Source organism: Triturus cristatus, chromosome 7 (genome assembly GCF_964204655.1).
Source record: "Triturus cristatus chromosome 7, aTriCri1.1, whole genome shotgun sequence".
NCBI lineage: Eukaryota > Metazoa > Chordata > Amphibia > Caudata > Salamandridae > Triturus > Triturus cristatus.
The window spans coordinates 1,133,545,612-1,133,565,947 of NC_140590.1; the positions used below are offsets into that span (position 1 = coordinate 1,133,545,612).

General features: G+C 47.3%; 1 protein-coding gene across 1 annotated transcript in view; it reads left to right on the plus strand.

The window, feature by feature from the left end:
* The window catches only part of CDHR2 (cadherin related family member 2), a 284,644-nt gene that overhangs the window by 208,647 nt on the left and 55,661 nt on the right, over nt 1–20,336 (plus strand). Inside the window, exon 22 of the mRNA XM_085618291.1 lies at nt 12,324–12,475. Within this exon, the coding sequence (XP_085474417.1) occupies nt 12,324–12,475 (152 nt within the window). The remainder of the gene's footprint in view (nt 1–12,323; nt 12,476–20,336) is intronic.

Sequence of the window (20,336 nt, forward strand, 5' to 3'; positions counted from 1 at the left end):
CAGGTAAAACCTGGTCTTAGGATGGCGATACGAGGAGAAATTATTCATTTCTCCTCGTATTTTGCTCTTTCTACGTGTGCTGCATTATGCAACACACGTAGAAACAGCAAATCGCCTTTAAATATTATGTGCAGACACCCATGCAACATGGCGCCAGGGTGCCTGTACTGGTGCTAGAATGCTTTTCTAGTGCCAGCACTAGTGGAAACGCAGGGGTGCGTCATATTTTTGTAAACACGGCACATCACTGCGTTTAAAAAATGTAGGAGCACAGAGTTACCAATTTTGGTGTTACACCTCACTCCGATATTTTATTGTAAGTATTTCCCAAAGTTCTATAACTTATTCACTTGAAACATACCAATAGGAGGAAAGGAAATGGGGGCGGGCGGGGGTGTTAAACAGGGGACACAAGGAACACCAAGGGAACAAATGAGGAGATAAACAAAATTGATGTAAACAATATAAAGGTATACCAGAGATGCAATATTTGATGTAGTACAGTATAAAGATATAACACATTCTTCCCTCTTCAATAGGATATATTTTTCTTTAAGAATCTTCCACAATGGGGATGTTATTCTTGAACAGGCCTTGACCCTCAGCAATGGTTCCTTCCCTATGATGAACAAGAGTACGGTGGGGTTCTCCTTCATCGGGGAAGAAGTTGGGCATGTTAGCTCTGGGTCAAGATAATGGTAGATATTGTTGTGGTCAAAGGTTTTCTCTTCATAAGAACTTCTCCACCCATTAGTACATTTGGCAACCCTCATTTTCCATCCTGTGTGTTGTCACTCCCTTTATTAAGCTTAACAATTTTGAGTAGTCTAGAATACCTTAAAAGTAATTTTATGCATACAACATCTCTGACCACCAACTCAGGAAATCGCGATTTATGCGCCACATCGTATCTCCGTTTGGCTTTAAAATGATTTCTTTTCACCCTATTTCTCACTTGGCTATAGTCCACCCCTCCTTCTCGAAAGTGGTTATGAGGCTGCACCTTGAGCAACCATCATGTACACAAATCAGATGATGGAACCCTTCCTCTCAACAATCTGATAGGCCTAACTCCAGTAGTAGAGTGGAGACTTATGCAATATGCCCACAACCTTTCTGGACCAAATGTTGTGCATGAATATTGTTTTGTATTGCCATGTGAATACCTTCCTTGAAATAACAGTTGAATCTCTCCACCAAATCATTGGCCTGGGGATCATAAATGGCTGTCTTGATGTGCATGATGTCATGTGATTTAAGGAAACCTACCATTTCATGGGATGTAAATTGTATACCATTGTTGGTGAAAATTGATTCAGGGTAACATTCACGGCTGAAAATGTCCCTCCTAAAATGTAATACTTCCTCTGTGGACCCTCTCTCTACAAAGGTCACTTCAGGCCATTCAGTAAAATAGTCATCCACCACAATTGCATACTGCCACCACAATGGCATACTGCGTGTGGGAAGGTAACCCTTTAAAGGGTCCTGCAACGCAAAAGGCCAGTGTTTTGCAAAGGAGAATGGGACAATTGCACAAGTTGCAATGGAGGTAGAACACACCTAAGAGTTTTGTCACACCTAGAACACTCAACACAATTTCTGGCAAAGTGATCTGCCTCACTGTCCATCTTAAGCCACCAAAAATATATTATTAAGGCATTTTTGATGACTGACACACCCATGTGTTCTTGGTGACTGGGTCTCATGATGACTTACCTGCCTATATCAGGAGGCACACATTTGTCATTCCCAAAAAGGATGCTGTTGACTACACTCAAATCCACTGCAACTTGTGCTAGCGAACTTAAATCACCCATTAGATGTTTAATAGGTGGCTAATCTTTATCCTTAGTCAAAACTCCATCTTTACATCTTCCTCAACCCACTTCTCCTCAGTTACAGTTATTCTCTGAATTATACAAATGTCATTCACACTTGCAACAATATCAATATAATTTTAATTATACTGTTCCTCTTCTGCATTGGTACATGGTGAATGCAACAAATTAACCTCATTGGAGACAGCTGCAATTTTCCCTTCATGGGCAGTGCGTAACCCATGAATCATGGCCAGAAGCTCTGCTCTGGAGGGCTCCTCATCGCACCCCTCCAAACCAGATGCCTTCTGGAAATCCATTTGTCTTCTGATTCGGATGGAGGAGGTGTCAGTAAATCTATATTGAGTGATGGTCTTACTCTGGACAGGTTTGAGCACCTTGTCCATGCCCATCATGCCAATCAGTCACTCTCTTCCAGGCCCCACCACTGCGCTGATCATGAGGCTGCCCACATAGCCCAGGGGTGACCCAGCTCCCCCACCCGGGAGTAGTGGGGGTCAGCTGTCTCCATATAAGGAGATCACCTGAATGTTGCATGTGTCTCCTAGCATCACTGTCCCCCAATCTCCCAGCAGCAATCAGGCAGGTATAAACTATCCACCCCCCTAAATTGGAAGGCTGGACCCTTAGGTGAGGTCGAGGGACCTCTAGGCAGTCCATACTCACACAGATTCTCCATTCAATACAGATATCATGCACACCGTACACTCTGGAGCACCCACACACCCCTGTCCTCCCGGAATTCAGATGGGGACTCAAGACCTGGCTATTCAACTTATGCCACCCAAGCAGGTAGTCTCTCAGCACCTGGATACCCTCACAGGTGTTTAGACATGCTTTACAAATCCGGTTTGAATGATTGAGTCCACAGCAGGGGGGACAGTAGCGACAGTCCAGGTAGAGGCCCCACAGCACATCTTGCTGCCCACACCTCTCAGAGCCAGCACTGCATCCCGCACTTTCCTGGTGAGTGCCTGTGGGTGATAGCAGATATTCCAGACTGATGAGCTCCTTCCTGCCACAAGCACCGGCTTGCACTGTCCCTGTGATAGCAGCCCTCTCCCTGTGCTGGGCGGGTGGAACCATCTGCTGCCTCACTTTACTGGCCATATGCCAGGCTGCAGCTGGACCCCAATTAGCACCACACTAGTGCCGGAGTTCCTGCTCCTCGCTCCTGCAAGGCAGTCACAGCGGGAAGCTTAGTAGAGTGAATGCCACGTGTGTGCTCCTCTGCTACACTTCTTTTTGAAAAGCAGTCTGTCACCACATTAATGTCTCCGAAGCTCATAGTCCCACAACACAGACAATGGAAGTGACTAGATCAGACAAGGATGTCAGCCACAGTGATATGTGCATCTAAAGGTTAGCCCAGGGCTCCAAGCCCTACTCCTTATGATTCTCTTATGAGCCCCATCTCCTTCCTGAGATGTGCCCAGACCCTGCTTGTGATCTTTAACTGAATCAAAGACCATCATTTGAAGTGTACAGGGGAGACCTGGTCCTCCCCAGTGTGTATCCCACCAACCTTACAGGAATTTCCTTACCTCCTCTCCATGTTTCTATATGCAGGCCTGGGACTCACAACATGGAACACAGGGCCCTCCATATATTGTACCATTTGCAGGCACACATGCACCCAGTGCATGCATACAGCATACACGCATTGCATAGTACTGTATCTTCCATGGACTGCACTGTATCCTTTAAATGCTGTACAACTCATAAGCACACATACACCCAACAGATGCACCTATCATGTATGCACTGCACCCTTCATGTCTTGTACCACTCACAGGCACATATATACCCAGCACATACACTTATCCGGCATGCACTGCACAGCACTACATCCTTAAATACTGTACTACCCTGGTATGGCACCTTCCCCAGGCCCACATACACCCAGTGCAGATACACCACTTTTGTGCTGCGCAGCACTACACACAAACCAGATGTAGTATAAAGGTGGGTTAAGCACATGGCAGTGACACTTTAAAAAATGAATTAGCCTGTAGGCCTCATTCCAGTGACAAGGCGTAAAAAGAACCTGCTTACTCCAGCTGATCTCTGAATGGTATGCTGCCACCACAGCAATCATGGTGATTAACTCCTGGTGAAGGCAGTAGCCTTCCACCACTATTAGGGTAGTGATTTCGGTGCCCCTCCTGGTCCAACAAGACCACAATCTGTGAGACATGAATAATGCCATGGTGCACACACATGATCCGTGTTCGTCCATCACAGCAAAAATCAGCATTAGGGATCCAGACATCAGTACAGTTGGGCACTCAGGACAGGGGTGCATGTCCATTACCATGCAGAGGGCTTTTCTGTCTCAACACATCCATTTCCAGCTCTGTTTTTATGGGCACTCATTCTGAGTTACCAATGACCACAAACTCCCACTCCTGTTGTTCGTAGGTATGGCACCTCACACCCGCCCAAAAAAAAGTGGGGTTTTACAGCTCCAAAAGTATCAGTTTAATCTTGATTACAATCCCAGGTGCTCAAACCCAGCAGATTATATATCCCGACATCCACAGAGTCGAGATGGCAAGGTCGGTGACAAAGTAGCAAGAGCGGATGAATACATGCCCAAGGTCGCATTAGTGAGCTGTCTACAGCCGGTGAGCCTCAGATAAAAGCTGATGCAAAAATACACTGAAATTTGCCTTCAGCAAGCATGCATGGTGACCTTCAATAGGTAGAAGAACTTTCTATGAGGGATACATAGCTGTGATGCTGTCAGCAGCCTCAAACTAAATGCTCTCTGGTGCATTAGTAATGAACTAAGCATCACAACCGGTGACCTCCTCAGATGGCCCCACATAAATGTGCTCCAAAGTCTTCAGCAGCGGATTGTGACATTAGTTCATGTAGCACACCAAAGGGTGAGCAAGACCAAAGCTTGGCTCTACAGTAAAGTGTGGTTCCCCGCCATGGATGAAAAGATCAAACACGTCCCCCTGTGCCAGTGGTGCTGGACCAACCAGCTCCTGTGAACACAGAAAACCCCAGTGATGGGCTTTGGCATTACAGTAACGTAGATTTGGGCTCTTTACCAGATGGGCGCCATATTATATTATATGATAGTGGTGTCCGACGCTTATCACACGTTTTCCCATTGTTGTGATACGCCTAGGTAGACTTGTGAATTGTACAAACTTCAGATGTTAATAAAAAGAATGACAAAAAACGTTTAGAGGAATGTAGTTTACCACATGCTGACATCGTGCGAGCAGTGACGGCTGGTCCATCAGGGGCGTTGGGGCAGCGCCCCACAAGCGAATTGGCCAGTGAACAGGATCATCAAACAATCAATCAAAGACATTTATAGAGCGCACTACTCACCCGGAGGGTCTCAAGGCGCTTGGGGGGGGGGGGGGGGGGGGGGGTGCCGCTACTGCTCGAAGAGCCATGTCTTGAGCTTCTTCCTGAAGGAGAGTCTTGGGTCAGGCGCAGGTCGGTCGGGAGGGAGTTCCAGGTCTTGGCGGCCAGGTAGGAGAAGGACCTTCCTCCTGTTGTCGCTCTTCGGATGCGGGGGACGACGGCGAGGGCGTGACTGGTTGATCGGAGATGGCGTTTGGGAGCGTAGAAGTTGAGGCGGTTGTTGAGGTAGCTCGGGCCTTGATCGTGTAGGGCTTTGTGTGCGTGGGTGAGGAGACGGAAGGTGATTCTCTTGTTCTCGTGGAGCCAGTGCAGGTCTCTCAGGTGTCCGGAGATGTGGCTGCGTCGGGGGATGTCGAGGATGAGTCTGGCTGAGGCGTTCTGGATCCGCTGGAGTCTCTTCTGGAGCTTGTCGATGGTACCAGCGTAGAGGGCGTTGCCGTAGTCCAGTCGGCTGGTGACGAGGGCCTGGGTGACCGTCTTCCTGGTCTCGGTGGGGATCCACCGGAAGATCTTACGTAGCATGCGCAGGATGTTGAAGCAAGACGAGGAGACGGCGTTGACTTGTCTAGTCATGGAGAGGGAGGTGTCCAGGATGAAGCCCAGGTTGCGTGCGTGGTCTGTCGGTTTGAGTGCAGTGCCCAGGGCGGGGGGCCACCAGGAGTCGTCCCAGGCGGAGGGCGAGGAGCCCAGGATAAGGACTTCCGTCTTGTCGGAGTTCAGTTTCAGGTGGCTGGTCGTCATCCACTCGGCTACGTCTTTCATCCCATCGTGAAGGTTGGCTCTGGCGGCGGCGGGGTCGTTGGTCAGGGAGAGGATCAGCTGGGTGTCGTCCGCGTAGGAGATGATGTTGAGGTTGTGTTGGCGTGCGATGGCCGCAAGGGGGCTCATGTAGACGTTGAAGAGGGTGGGGCTGAGCAAGGAGCCCTGAGGAACGCCGCAGATGACTTCCGTGGCTGCAGATCTGAACGGAGGTAGGCGGACTCTCTGTGTCCTTCCAGCGAGGAAGGAGATGATCCACTCCAGTGCCTTCTCCTGGATTCCGATGTTGCTGAGGCGCTGCACTAGGGTGCGGTGGCAAACAGTGTCGAACGCCGCGGAGAGGTCTAGGAGGATGAGGGCCGCTGTCTCACCGTTGTCCAGCAGGGCTCGGATGTCATCGGTGGCAGCGATGAGGGCGGTCTCGGTGCTGTGGTTGGCTCGGAAGCCAGACTGTGAGGGGTCGAGGGATCCATTCGTCTCGAGGAAGGCGGCCAGCTGCTTGTTGACGGTCTTCTCGATGACTTTGGCTGGGAACGGGAGGAGCGAGATGGGGCGGTAATTCTTGAGTTCGGTGGGGTCCGCTGTTGGTTTCTTTAGTAGAGCGCTGAGTTCGGCGTGCTTCCAGCTCTCAGGGAAGGTGGCGGTGTCGAAGGAGGTGTTGATGATGTCCCGCAGGTGGGGTGCGATGACAGCGTCGGCCTTGTTGAAGACGTGGTGGGGGCAGGGGTCGGTCGGAGATCCGGAGTGGATAGAGTTCATCGTGCAGATGGTGTCTTCTGTGTTGATCTGGGTCCAGGCGCTGAGGGTGGTGGTGGGGGGCGTTGGTGCGGTCGTTGGGAGCGTTGTTTGTGGGCTGAAGCTGTTGTGTATGGAATGGATGGAATGTAAACAGACGAATTGATAGCTTACAATTCGTCTGTTTACATTTCCGGGCCGCCTGTGCGCTTCATTGCCGGTGAAAGTGCGCTGTGCGCATGTCACGCACAGCGCACGCAGGCAGAGACGAGCAGGAGTTAAAAAGATGGTCTGCGCATGTGAGAGAGGAGCAAAGCCCCTCACTCACATTCACAAACCATTAGGTTTGCTGCGCATGCCCTGTGTAGAGCAGGAGTTTGAAGATAGGCTCCTGCTCAGGCGGTGATGCGTTTTGCGCAAAGTCGCCCCATACCCTATCAAATACCAGGAAAGTAAAGAAGGTTCAGCAGCCCGGCCCCCCAGTCTCCTCCTAATTGGCAAAAGAAAAGAGCGGGGAGAAGTCACTTCCATCACGTTGCAGAGCAGCAGACGTGATGCGACGCGGGACCGGAGAAGATGGCTGGTAAGTTCTTTTATTATTGATTAAATTAACTCCCCCGCCCCCCCTACCCTCTCCAGTCATGCCGGCCGCGCCTGCTGAGCGCTGCAGGTACCCACTGAGCCAGAGACTACGAGGACCGATACGTTTTTTTAATTATATTTCAATTTTAAACTTCCCCGGCCCCGCAAGTTTAACGTATCTCGGCCTTCGTGTAACACTAACCCTTTTCCTATAAAGATTTTGCAGGGTCTGACATTGTTGTATATGGACGCATGGTAGAAACGAAAGGCCAGGGACTCTCGTTTTAATTGAAATTAGTGTCCCTGGCCTTTCGTTTCTTTGTACCATGCGCCCATGCAACATACACACACAGCGTGTGTTTCTGTTGTATATGAAGGGAGGTATGGTAGTAACCAAAGGCCGCGCATTTCATGGTTTAAATGAAATCATGAAATGCGCGGCCTTTCGTTTTGTACCATGCCTCCCTCCATATACAAAAGAAACACACATGTGTGTGTGTGTGTGTGCAGTGCAGGGCTTTAAGTGGGATGATAAAACTGCGGGGGGTCTCTATGGGGGCGTCAGCTCAACATCCGATGATTCAAAAAAATGATTATGTGCTTGTGTAATGTAACTGGTGTTCATGTAAAGCGCTCTAAGTTTGTGCCATATAATATGGAAAAAAGAGCCTCTTTCAAGTCACATCAAATGCAATGACCGGTGCTACTATTGCAGAGTTTCGTTTTTTCCCCAACCCTGAGGGTAAAAAAAGAGAGCCCCATATAGACCCACCTAGGCACCTGCTTTTAAGAACTGCCGATGCTGAGCACCAGCAAGACCTGGCCCACTTAAAACCCTGTGTGTGTGTATGTTGTATGTGGGCGCATTGTAGAAATGAAAGGCCAGGGACACTCGTTTTAATTAAAACGAGTGTCCCTGGTCTTTTGTTTGTACCATGCCTCCATATACAACATACACTGTGTGTGTGTGTATGTAGGCATGGTAGAAACAGGCCTCACACACTGTGTGTGTTTGTTGTATAGCTTTAAAATGCTATATTTGGATCCCCTTTTTTCAACAATTTGCAGTCAATATGTGGTGTAAAACCCACCATTTAAATCCATTTGTTTCAAACTTTTCTTTCCCGCACCCTCCTTTTGCAGTTCGGGCTCGTTTGCTTTGCTTCGCTCGCACATTAGATTAGGGTACAACTTTTTTGCTCACCACTTTCAAAATCCACCAGCCGCCACTGCGTGCGAGGCACACTGTCACGCATGCATGCCTTCATCCAGGTGCGGCATCAAGAGCACATTGAAGAGAAGACCGTGGTTGTACAAGGACGGTCCGGGTCAGCTCTCGAACCCCAGAGTCCTGGCTCTGCTTCGTTGACCTGCGCTGCCAGAGGCAGTAACCTTCCAACTGTCACAAAACTGCTGAGTTCCTCAGTAATCTTGACAGCACCACAGATATTTCAAAGGTGACGAGTCCGTCAGCCATCTTCATGCACAAGACTAACTGTCACAGCGGTGGTGAGGCCATCAGCCACCTTGATTGATGCACTGTAGCTATTTCAAAGGTGTTGAGGTCATCAGACATATTATTTTATGGCACTATAACTATCACAAAGGTTTTTCTGAGGTCCTCGGCTGTCTTGATTTACGGCCCTGTATCTATCACAAAAGCTGGAGAGCCCATCAATCATCTTGATTTATTAATCAAAATGAGTGACATTTCCACCTTCTTCTCCAGGGAATCCTTGTGACTGAGAGGAAGCACCCAAGGCGATCCCTATTGCTCTGCTGGAGGTCCATGGGCAGTCTCCCAATACCTATTCTCCATGTGGTGTGCGCGTCGAGCTATTTTAAAACCAGGCTCTGCTTAATCTGATCACTCCATCACCTTTCTGTGACCTTATATTGGTATCAACCCCACCTTTTTTTAAACCCCAAATGTTGCTAATGTTTATTTTTATGTATTTATTGCATTTTATAATTTTTAAATGGCATTCTTTGATATTGCACATGCACTTCACCTTTGATATTTGTATGTATAAATTGTGGTGTATTTTTTTTACCTGTGCTTTTATGTTCATATAGGCCGAAATTAAGAATTCTTGAATATAAAGAAACAGTTCTGTAGGGAGTACCATCGTGGTGCCATTGTTGGACCATTGGGTTGTTTGACTGCTTTGGGGCACTATGATCAACTATTACATTTTTTGTAGAATTATCCCATTATCCCATTTTTGTGGTGTGTTTTGGGATAAAGTGGCCAATAATCACAATTTTTTAGGATTGCATGACATCTTTCAGATCTTCTACCTCAAGTGCCAAATGTCCACTTTTGTTACGCGCCATTGGTCTCTAGCAAGAGCAGTATGGGAGATTCTGTCCTGCTCTAACTGTGGTGTTACGCATTAGCTGTACTTCAGTGCCTTAGTTAAGGCCAGACATGGTGGATTTTTGGAAAGACTGCAGGTCCAACAAGAGATACTTGATAATGAGTGGCACATCAAGGAATTCATAGGCCTTAATGCAAGCAAGAAAAATGCCACCACTCGAAACTTGGCCGGGTGGTAAAATACAGCCATAATTACAATGCACAGGATATCCCTGACCATATTCTACCGTCTGCTAAAAATCCAGTCCATTGATACCAGGTCCACAACAGACTAACCTCACTTCCTCACTTCATTTTCTAGAAATCATTCATTGAAACTCTCCAGAAAGAACACTCAAAAGCATTCTGAGCTTCAGAAGTGAAGGAAGACCCGACTGAAGTCTAGGGGTTTGCAAATTTACGGGATATGAAAATCGTTTATTTCCAACTTTAAAAAGGCAGAGATTTTGCCAACTGCCTCTTGTAAGGGAGAGGTCAGTTACGAGCAGGGTTCAAACTCTTTCCAGTTTCAGTTTGCATGCATTTATTGCTGCTATTTAAGGGCCATATAATAAAGTAATGCACATAATGGGCATAGTACATGCCTAAAATCAGCCATGGCATTGACATTTTCATTCAGCATCACCCTGGAACTGAAGGCACAGTATGTTCCAAAAGACTTCAATATTGTCAATTGCCTTAGGGCCTTATTATGACTTTGTCAGTCTCGGAGCGGAGCCGCCACGCCGCCATCCCTTCCCAGACCACCAGTGCCATAAAAAAACTCCTGCCAGAGTACGACTTTTAAAGTCTCTGGCAGACAGTTCTTCGGATGTCCCACGGCAATGCCTTTGAAAAAGGCATCGTAATGGGAGCATCAAAGGCAGTTCCTACAGGGCAGGGCCTATCGAGTCCATGCCCTGCAGGAACTGGTGGTGTATGCAGACAGGGAGGCACAACATGTGCCCCCTGCATGCACCCCTTGGTGCAGAGACACAAGGGTCCCCTGTAGTGCCCCCTTTGTTTCCTCACCGCCACACTTTTCATGGTGGTCGCACTTCCATGAAAAGTGTGGCAGTGAGGAAACTTGTAATATGCTTGGCAGGGCCAAAGCAGCCCCACCAAGCATATTGCAGCTTCAAGACTGCCGCACCACCGCCAGGGATCTCTGATTCCTAGCAGTTACGGTGGACCCAGGGCGGCACGACCTCCCTGTTCATTATAGGGTAGTCGGAAGACTGTCCCCGTGAGCCTGGTGGTCCTTTGTGTTGAAAGGTGATCTCAGACATAAGTTTTCCTTGTACATAATATGTTCAAGATTTTATTTAAAACTATGAATTAAATATCTGTATTTATATATTTTTTTTATTTTGAGCAAACCTGACATCTTCATTAATAATGAGGGAATTTACTTGGCCATAGCATGCATTGCATTGGTTTGTCCCCAGGCCTGGCACTAAAGTCTGTGAAGCCTTTGAACGCGTATATTATGAGTTAAGTCTATCACAACTTGGAAACATAGGCCATTTAAGAGATAATTTCATAGTGTATAATGGAAAGTGGGCATAATTATCTTTGGAACCATAACATTGATAAAAAATAATAAATCACACCTAAAGTTAAAATGCATATTGTACATGCACCAATATGTCGTTCCAATAGAGTGCATTGTTGTGCAAATATTACCGCATTGCAACAGAGACTGGGTTTATTCACTATGGATAGTTATGGGAGTCTGGTTAACTTGCTAGGAGACTCATTCTGAGTGTGTCCTAACCCTAATGAGGCTTGTAATAGTAGTTAACAGTGCCACAAGGATCTCAAGATCCACAGTGATTTGTCAGATGATCAGTGCAGAAACACCACTTCCCACAGGTTATTCTCTAAATTCCCATAATGGGGAATATTTATGCCCCCTGTCGATACTGGTGCCCTCGGTGATGTGGCCTCTTGCCAGCACTCATTCACTGATAGTACAATGCAGTCTTTTAAGTAGTGGCTTAGATGTATGGTTCCGTGAACGAATAAGACACCTTCTTCCCGTCATTTCTAACCTTAACAACTTTAATGTGGTGTTTTCATTGAATACAATACATGCTTGTTGCTACGCTGGAAATATTTTTTTATTGACTTTAAAATGTATGAAAATAATCCTCGTCCAAACTTTGTGTTTTTCCCACCCCCCACTTCCGTTTAACACACCCTTCCATTTCTCTGAAATACTGAACTATTGTATCTCTATCTGTGAACATGAACATAACCTAAACCTTCACACTACTGTTGTTCCTCAACCCAAATCTTAACCTCATATCAAACCCACAAAACTAGTCACTGTATTTGCCACTACATTTAACTTTTAATCCCAATTCCCTATCACAACCACATTAACCAAATGCCACCCACTATACCTCCCTCTCCAAATACTTAACTTTTACTTCCAAATCCCAATCCGCCAACCTCAACTGTATTACTCTCTAACAACCACTATACCCCCCTCCAAACCCCTAACTTCCATTTCCAACTCCCAAACATAAATCCACTACCCAAACCTATCAATTTCTCAATATAATCTTCTCTCTCTGTCTCAAATATCCCCTCCTGATCTGATGCACCTTCTTGTTCTAACTGTATTCTTTCCTGCATCTTTCCTACCCTAGGCTACAGATGTAGACACTGGATTATTCGGAGAGATTTTCTTCACTGTTGAGCGTGTGGATTTCATACATTCGTCTGGTGACATCCAACCACTCTCCAACGTATTCAAGGTGGTGACAACCATGGAGAACGCAATCTATACTGGCAGCATCAGGTTAGTGTGAATGTCAATACCAGTTTTGAGTCAGTGTCAGTCCAAGGCCTGGAGCCCAAAATCAGACCAGTGTGTGTGATGCTTTCAATTGTGGGCCAATGCCAGACCAAGGTTATTGTAATCAGAGATCAATCAGTGTGCTCATTCAAGAGCAAATACTTAATGAGGCTATATCCCAAGATGGAAATTGCTCGAAAAGCCCTGGAGACTGGTGTTCTTTGATCCCAAGAAGAGAACATTCCAATGACAGAACAAACATTGAATGAGTACTGGAACTAAAATCCCTCACAGTTGGAAGGGGATACGGCCAGGAAACAACCAGTGAGAAATGACTGATGCACGTGAAATACTTCTTGCATCCATTCAGGTCCCTATGAGAGGTGGGGTGGCAATATGATGTCTCTAATCTTGCACCACATCCTGAATCATTTGAGCACTGAAGTCAACTGATGGGTGGTTTTACAGTTCGAGGGCTTCAAACTCACTTTTTGCTACAGACGTTGGTGTCTCAAAATCTAAAAATTTAAGACACGAATGCAAATATTTTAGAGCCTCCATTTTCAGATTAATGAAAATCCATAAATACCTACATAAGTAAAAAAATAGTTATGAATATATCACAAAACAATAGAAAAAAAATCTACTCTCACTTTTTTTGCATTCCTATGCAGTCTTCTCAGCTGAATTGTAAAGATTGTTACTGAGTGATCAAGCTCACTTGCTGACCTCACCTCCACTCACCCCTTTTGCCTTCTCAATGCCGAATAACTGACTCACTCACATTCTATTTGTCGCAAATTCCATTCCCATGTTATAATCTGCTCTTTACTCCAGCCATTCTCTCGCCACATACACACAATGCCCCCATTCCTCTTTTTCACACTGTCCATTCCTACACCTCATATCCCCTTAGTCCAATCTTTCAATCCATCTTCCATCTCACTGCTTATGAAATCAAATGAATAATTACAAATTGTCATTTATCTGCAGAGTTAACAAAAATATGAGGATGCTTTGGGAATCGCTGTTTTTAAGAATTATGTAAACTGGCCTTGATTCACAAATGTAACTGAGGGCCTGGTTTAGAGTTTGTTGGAGAGGGTCGATGGCAGCTTCTACCCCGCCTCCCCCACCGACAGACATCTCTGATGGCCCGACAGAGTGAGGACAGTCGGAGTTTCGCCATTTGTCCATTCGCCCTATTTAGAGTGGGTGAACAAATGGTAAAACCTGGCAGTAAGGGGTTGTGAAAACTGCAAAATGACCCCCATCCCATCGTAGAAAACATCCATAGCAAGGGGGTCATTCCTTTCTTTTTATAAACACAATATCCTTCTTTGGGATTTTGCTCTTTGAAAATACACAAAAACATTGAAAGTATGCTGTACAGCTCCATAATTTTGAAGGAGTCCTCTGTCAAACTTTCAGTGCATGGACAGGAACCTCCGTGACATCGGTTCCTGCAAATGCAAGAGATGTCCCCATGGCCGGCGGACATGTCTATATTTGGCAGCTGGGTACTCCGTCAGGGCGACAGGATAACCTGTCTCCCTGATGGAGTAAATCCTGTCTGCCAAAGTCTAAATGAAACCCTTACACTTTTAGAGTAATATACACTTACTTATTCTTGTTTTTTAAATAATTTTTATTAAGTAAAGAATAGGTACAAGGCAATGGTAAAACAATAGTCGGGTCCACAGTACAGAGTCACATGTTGCAATACAGAGAGCGTCTGATAAGCACAATTCTCTTCCCAATGTTGAACCAGAGTGACAGTGTCCAGCCTGTTCATTAGGCATCCAGTACTAACATGGAAAAGCATGCAGAAAATATGCGCACACCAAGTGGCAACTTGTAATCAAGCAAGTAATTGCATGTTTTAGGGCGAGGGCACGGCATCACTCCCAGGCTCATCCAGCAATTAACGTCTTTCACGTTGCAGTTCAATTGACGGAGATAAACAGATATCGCCTCTGTATTTATTCCACTTCCCCCACTTATGGTCCCATTTCTTGGGGCACCCTCTATGTTTGAACACATCTTTTTCGGCAATAATTGCTCTATCCATGTCAATAGCCCAATCTCGCAAACACGGGCCCGCCCCACCCCCCACCTTTGCGCGATGTTGCGTTTCGCAATAGCCCACCCCATTGAGGCCCATGTTTTCTCAATTTGCGTGAGGGCCGTGGCTTCCCACGTGTTAAGGAGGCACAACTGGGGGGAGGCCTTCAGAGTCTTTCCACACACCCTCTCCATCTGTTTTGTAACCTTATTCCAGTATTGACTCACTATTGGGCAGTCCCATAGGATATGGAAGAAAGTGCTCGGCTGGTTGCAATTTCAAAGGCACAAGGGGTCAGGCCTTCTACCTAACTTAAACCAAAGCTTTGCGTCAAAGTATACACGGTGGAGGATTTTCAGTTGGACCAGGCGCAATCTCATTGGGATAGCCACTTCTCTGGGAGAAGCCAGTGCATCACGCCAGTCTTCATCATCCATGCTCCCCAGGTCCGACTCCCAACCCTGCCGCAGGCGTTGCAGAGGATCAGGCCAATTATTTAACAGCTTTTTATAGGTAAGGGATATAGCTTTTGTGGGCATAGGGGCAAGTATCAATCTGTCCTCCAGTGGAGAGGATTCAGGCAGAGGAAGCTCCTTGGGCATGGCAGCTGTGATGGCATGGCTGATCTGTAAATATCTAAAGGTCTCAGTTGGCGTTAATTGATACTTGGTCTGCAGCTCAGCAAATGTGGCCAATTTAACCCTCACCCACATGTCCCCCCACCGCTGAAATATCTATCATGTCCCACCTGTCAAATCCAGGACATTTGCTAAGGTGACCCAGCATGTCCGGTTCCTAGAGTGGTGTGGCTTTTGTAAGCCTGTTATGCCAGCCCCATTTCTTAGTGATTCCATGCCAGACCTCCACTGTGTGCGCGGTGTGCCCCGTGAGGTGAAGCTTATGGGGGTTAGTGTAGAGTGCTCTGTTATGTCCTCCCGTACCAAAAGCCAACTGTCTGTGCGGAAGTTTGGGTCGTCGTACTCCCCATGCACCCACCTAATAACCGCAACCAGTTGAGACGCTTGGTAGTATAGCCGCATATCAGGTAATGCAATACCCCCATCATACCATCCCATTGTCAGTTTCTTCATGGCTATGCGCGGTGCGTGCCCCTCCCACAGCAATCCTCGCACTACGCTGTCAATACTGTTGAAATAGGCATCAGGGAACACATTGGGGGTATTCTGCAGTGCGTACAAAAAACACAGTAGCGCTAGCATCTTAAAAAGTGCTGCAAGCCCCAGAAGGGTCAGGTGGAGAGATCGCCAATACTTAGCGTCCGATCACAGACGAGTCAAGGGCTTTAGCAGGTTGGACTCGTAAAATAAAGTCGAATCTGGGGTAATAAAGATGCAGAGGTACTGGAAGCCCCGTAATGCCACAGGTATGTCGTAGACCCTGGGGCTATGCGGCGGTTCCCCCCACAGCACGTATAGTTGGGACTTGGTCCAATTAATCGTATACCCTGAGTGGGCACCAAATATGTGGAATATGTGGAGAACCCAACTTAGGGACAGCGAGGGCGAGGCCAAAAAGAGGAGGATGTATAAAGCGAAATGCGATCTTCATGATCCTCTGTCCATTTCAGCCCCCTTATCTCTGGGTCTCCCCTGACCCAGACCACCAGAGGCTCCAATACGAGGGCAAAAAGTAAGGGCGATAGAGTGCACCCCTGTCTAGTGCCTGCTGCAATGGGAATTGCCTAGAAACGTGGTTGTTAACTGTTACATGCGCGGTTGGTTGGGTGTAGAGTAACTGGATCCACTTGATAAAATTGGGTCCAAAGCCCATCCTAGCCAGTACTGCGAAGAGAAAGTCCCACTCGATGGTATCAAACGCCATAGAGGCGTCCAGTGACAGCAGGATCACATCCTCCCTGATCGTATCTACTCTGCCAAGAACCCCATTCAATCGCCTCAGTTTCAAGGCTGTGTTCCTCCCTGGCATAAATCCGGATTGATCCGGATGTACAAGTTTGGTAATATAGGGGATAAGTCTATTGGCCAATAGTTTTGCTAGTATTTCCGCCGCAATGGAGATGAGGGATATGGGGCGATAAAATTTGCAGTCCTCTGCTGGCTTGCCTGGTTTGTGTATAACCAAAATTGAGGCTGCCCTGACTTCAGTTGTTAGAATGCCTAGATCAAAACGTTTGTTATACATGTACAATAAGGGAGAGAGCTTGGACGCCATTGGCTTGAAGAGTTCAATTGGGAGACCGTGGGGTCCCATAGCTTTACCTGAACATACGTCCTGAATTGCTTTTCGAATTTCAGCCTCTCTAATGTCACTCTCTAGGGAGTCTCTGTCTTGTGTGGACAGGCAAGCAACTTTAATAGTAGACAGGAGGTCCGCAGCCACAGGGGACTGGGACATCTCGGCAGAAGTATACACCAATGAGAAGTAAGAGGTGAATGCTTCGGCAATCTGCTGGGGATCAGTGAGGAGTACACCGTCAGTACCAAATATTGAGTGAACCCACCTAGACGCCTGTTCCCTTTTTTCTAGCCAGGCAAGGAGTTTACCCGTCCGCTCACCATGTTCGTAAATCTTGTGGCTGGTGGCAATTTAATGTGTTTTGGCAGTTTCCGTCAGCAGCTGCTGATCGTCCAGGTGCACCATATTTAATGCATGTTGTGCATCCGAGTCAAGAGCACACGCCAGGGCTGTTTCCTTAACCAGAATTTCCTCCTCCAATTCCACTACATGCTTGGCGATTTCCCTCCTATGCCTCACCATCAGCGATAAAGCTCGGCCCTTAATGACCGCACCAAACGCCCCCCACAATACACAGGCAGAAGTGACCGACCCCACATTCTCTGTAATATAGTAGTCAGTGTCCTTAAGCAGTGCTTCCCTGATGTGGGGTACTTTAAGTGCCCAAGGATTAATAGAGAGGGTAGTGCAGCGCCTAGTCTGCCCCAAGGTTAAAGCCGTGAGGATGGGGGAGTGATCAGAGATTCCTCGCGCAAGGCACCGGGACTCAGAAAAAACATGGATATCTTGAGCGTGCGTGATCAATGCGGGATTGACTATTGTGGGCCCCAGATTGAAACGTAAATTGTATGGTGGTCGGGTTGAGCCATCTCCAGATATCAACCAAACTCATGGCGGACAAAAACTTAGTCAGTTAGGAACCCCGAGGGGGTCCCTACGGGGTGGGAGGCGATCCCTGGAGCCGTCAACTGCCAGATTGAAGTCTCCCCCACTACCAATAACCCCAATGGCAAATCAAGTAAGAGCGCTCCTATGTCCCGCAACGCGGGACGCTGTAATCCAGGGGGGACATAAATGGATATGACTTTGAGAATCTGTCCCTCCCAGGTGCCAGAGAGTGCTACATATCTACCCTGGTCATCCGTCCAAGTCTTGTGAATCATATATGGACATCCCCTACGGAGGAGCATCCCCGCCCCCGTGAACCCTGAGTGAGCGACCAATGCATAACCCGACCTATTCAGTGCTCCACAGGAGTTACTAACCAAGTGTGTCTCCTGGAGTAGGACAATGTCAGGCGCCTGTCGCTTCAGGTATTGCAGTACTATTCCCCGCTTGATCTTGTCTCCCAGGCCATTGACATTCCATGTAAGGAGTTTAAGAACTGAGTGTGTAACCATGTGTGTGAAATGCGTGGACGACATAGAGTCGGGACTCAGAAGACAGGCTCATGACTGTGCCACAGGCGCAGTGGAAGCGAGCGAGCATGCCGTGCTGCAATGAGATGGACCGGGTATTAGTAGTGTCCAAGAGCGAACAAGTGAACCCACCTCTAAGTACCCCCAGTGCACCCCATGGCAATACCACAGGATTCTGGTATTGAACATAATATGTCATGGAAAAAGCGAATAAGTGCACAGGACGATTGGACCCATTGATGAAAGGGAAAACAAATAATAGCATTGCACACGTACAAAAAACCACACACCTAATTATTTCCATCCCCCTTCCTGCTCCTCTTGTCTTTAACTTCTCCAACAAAGATGGAGCATCCCTTTTCCATCATTTCCACCTACATACACTGTTCTCTTGGCCAGTGATCACATATTTGCTGCATGCCTTCGCCTAACATGGCGGGTGTCTACTGAACACAGTGGAATAATTAAATGTTCTTTTTAATGTTCCTTCCCCAAAACAAATCTGTTTCCCCAAATTAAAGCAATGCTGCAAGCACTTGAGCCCCGCAATATATACCTTGAATTCTTTAAAACAAGAATTATTTTCAGGATCCGACGAACGGGCCCATTTAGGGTTTGGCGGAGAGAAAGTCTCCTAAAAGTCTGTTGTTCTTCAAGCCATTTAGAGGTGGGACAAATGCTAATTGTCTGCCTTAGGTACCGCCGCTGGCTTCAGCAACACACATCTTGCAAGGGATACAGCATTTACAACGTGGTGCGAACCGCGCACTGTAGTCACAACACAACAAATGTGTCTTTACCACACATTGATTTACCATGCTTATTGTTACAACGACATGCCTTAGGAGAAGCAGTATTGAACTTTAAAGTCCAATGCTTTCCCTACTGTTGGGCAGACTGGAGTTGGAATAGTAAACTATACCCCTCCAAAGTCCAACGCTTTCCCTAAGGCATGTCGATGCAACGATATGCGTGGTACAGGAATGACCAGTCGCCCCACTGCCTTGATGCAGCACAAGAAAGGAAAAAATAAAATGATAATAACTAATGTTTTATTGTGTCCTCCTGCTGCGGCAGCTTGAGTGATGGGGCGAGGCGGGGCTGCAGAGCAGGGGAGGAGTGGTAAAACCCTCCTAAATGTGCAATAACTGTTTGGTTGGCCCTCTTGGGCTGCCCAAAAAAGTCATGCGCACTTTCCCTGTTCTCCATGCAGGCTGCATTACAGCCTCCATGGAGAACTTGCCCACCCCCCAGCCCCTGGCTGAGTGCCGTGTTAAGGCGCTCAGACCAATCACAACGCTGCATCGCAGCGTTGTGTTTGGCTGCGGGGATCTGCGGGAGCGTGGGAATACTGGCTCTTCCTATTTCTGCCAAGAAGGAAGAGGATATAGGAGAGGCAGTGGTGGCTGGCCAGTTGGCCTGATTCCCACACATAATGTTTCTTGACACCCCCCTTAACAATTCCCAAAATTTGTTACAACTCCCCAGAACAAATTAACTTCCTTTCCCCCACAACATCATCATTCATCTTCCATTCAAAGACCTTCCCTTGCATTACCCAATGTCTCTCTCACACAGCCTACCAATCATCTACAAACAAACTAATTTTCTCAAAACTTCCGCTTCCCCTCCTCTGAGTCCCACTCTGACTGGTGGGTACGCCAGTGCATTACAAAGGCCCCTGCATTGTGGGGGGGGGGGCCTTGAGATCCAGGGGGCCCCCTCAGGACAGTACTCTTGCCTGAGAGCTCCTGAGTGAGTTTGGAGGGGTCCCCTTCCATGTACTTTGCAGGGGGGCCCCCTCAAGTTTCGGTATGCTACTAGGGTATGCCGGACCTGACTCTCCATCTCCCCCCAAAAAGAGCCCCTGAACTACTACAACTTTTCCTACCGCGGCATACCTATGAATATTTCAAACCAAATAAGCCGCATATAACCCTGAAATACTGAAATAATTTCATCTGGCTAGTGGGTCGGCCTTTCCCCCAATTGCCCTGCACCCCCATTCGGAAAATGGAGTCCGCAATAAGGCTGGATCTCCCCTCTAGTGACACCTCAAAATACCATATCTAAAACCCTCCCTCTAAATTCTGTCCTCACCTATCCCTGTCCCCCTATCTTGTGGCCTGACCCAATTGCACAAAGTCACCCAGGGGGAGAAAGG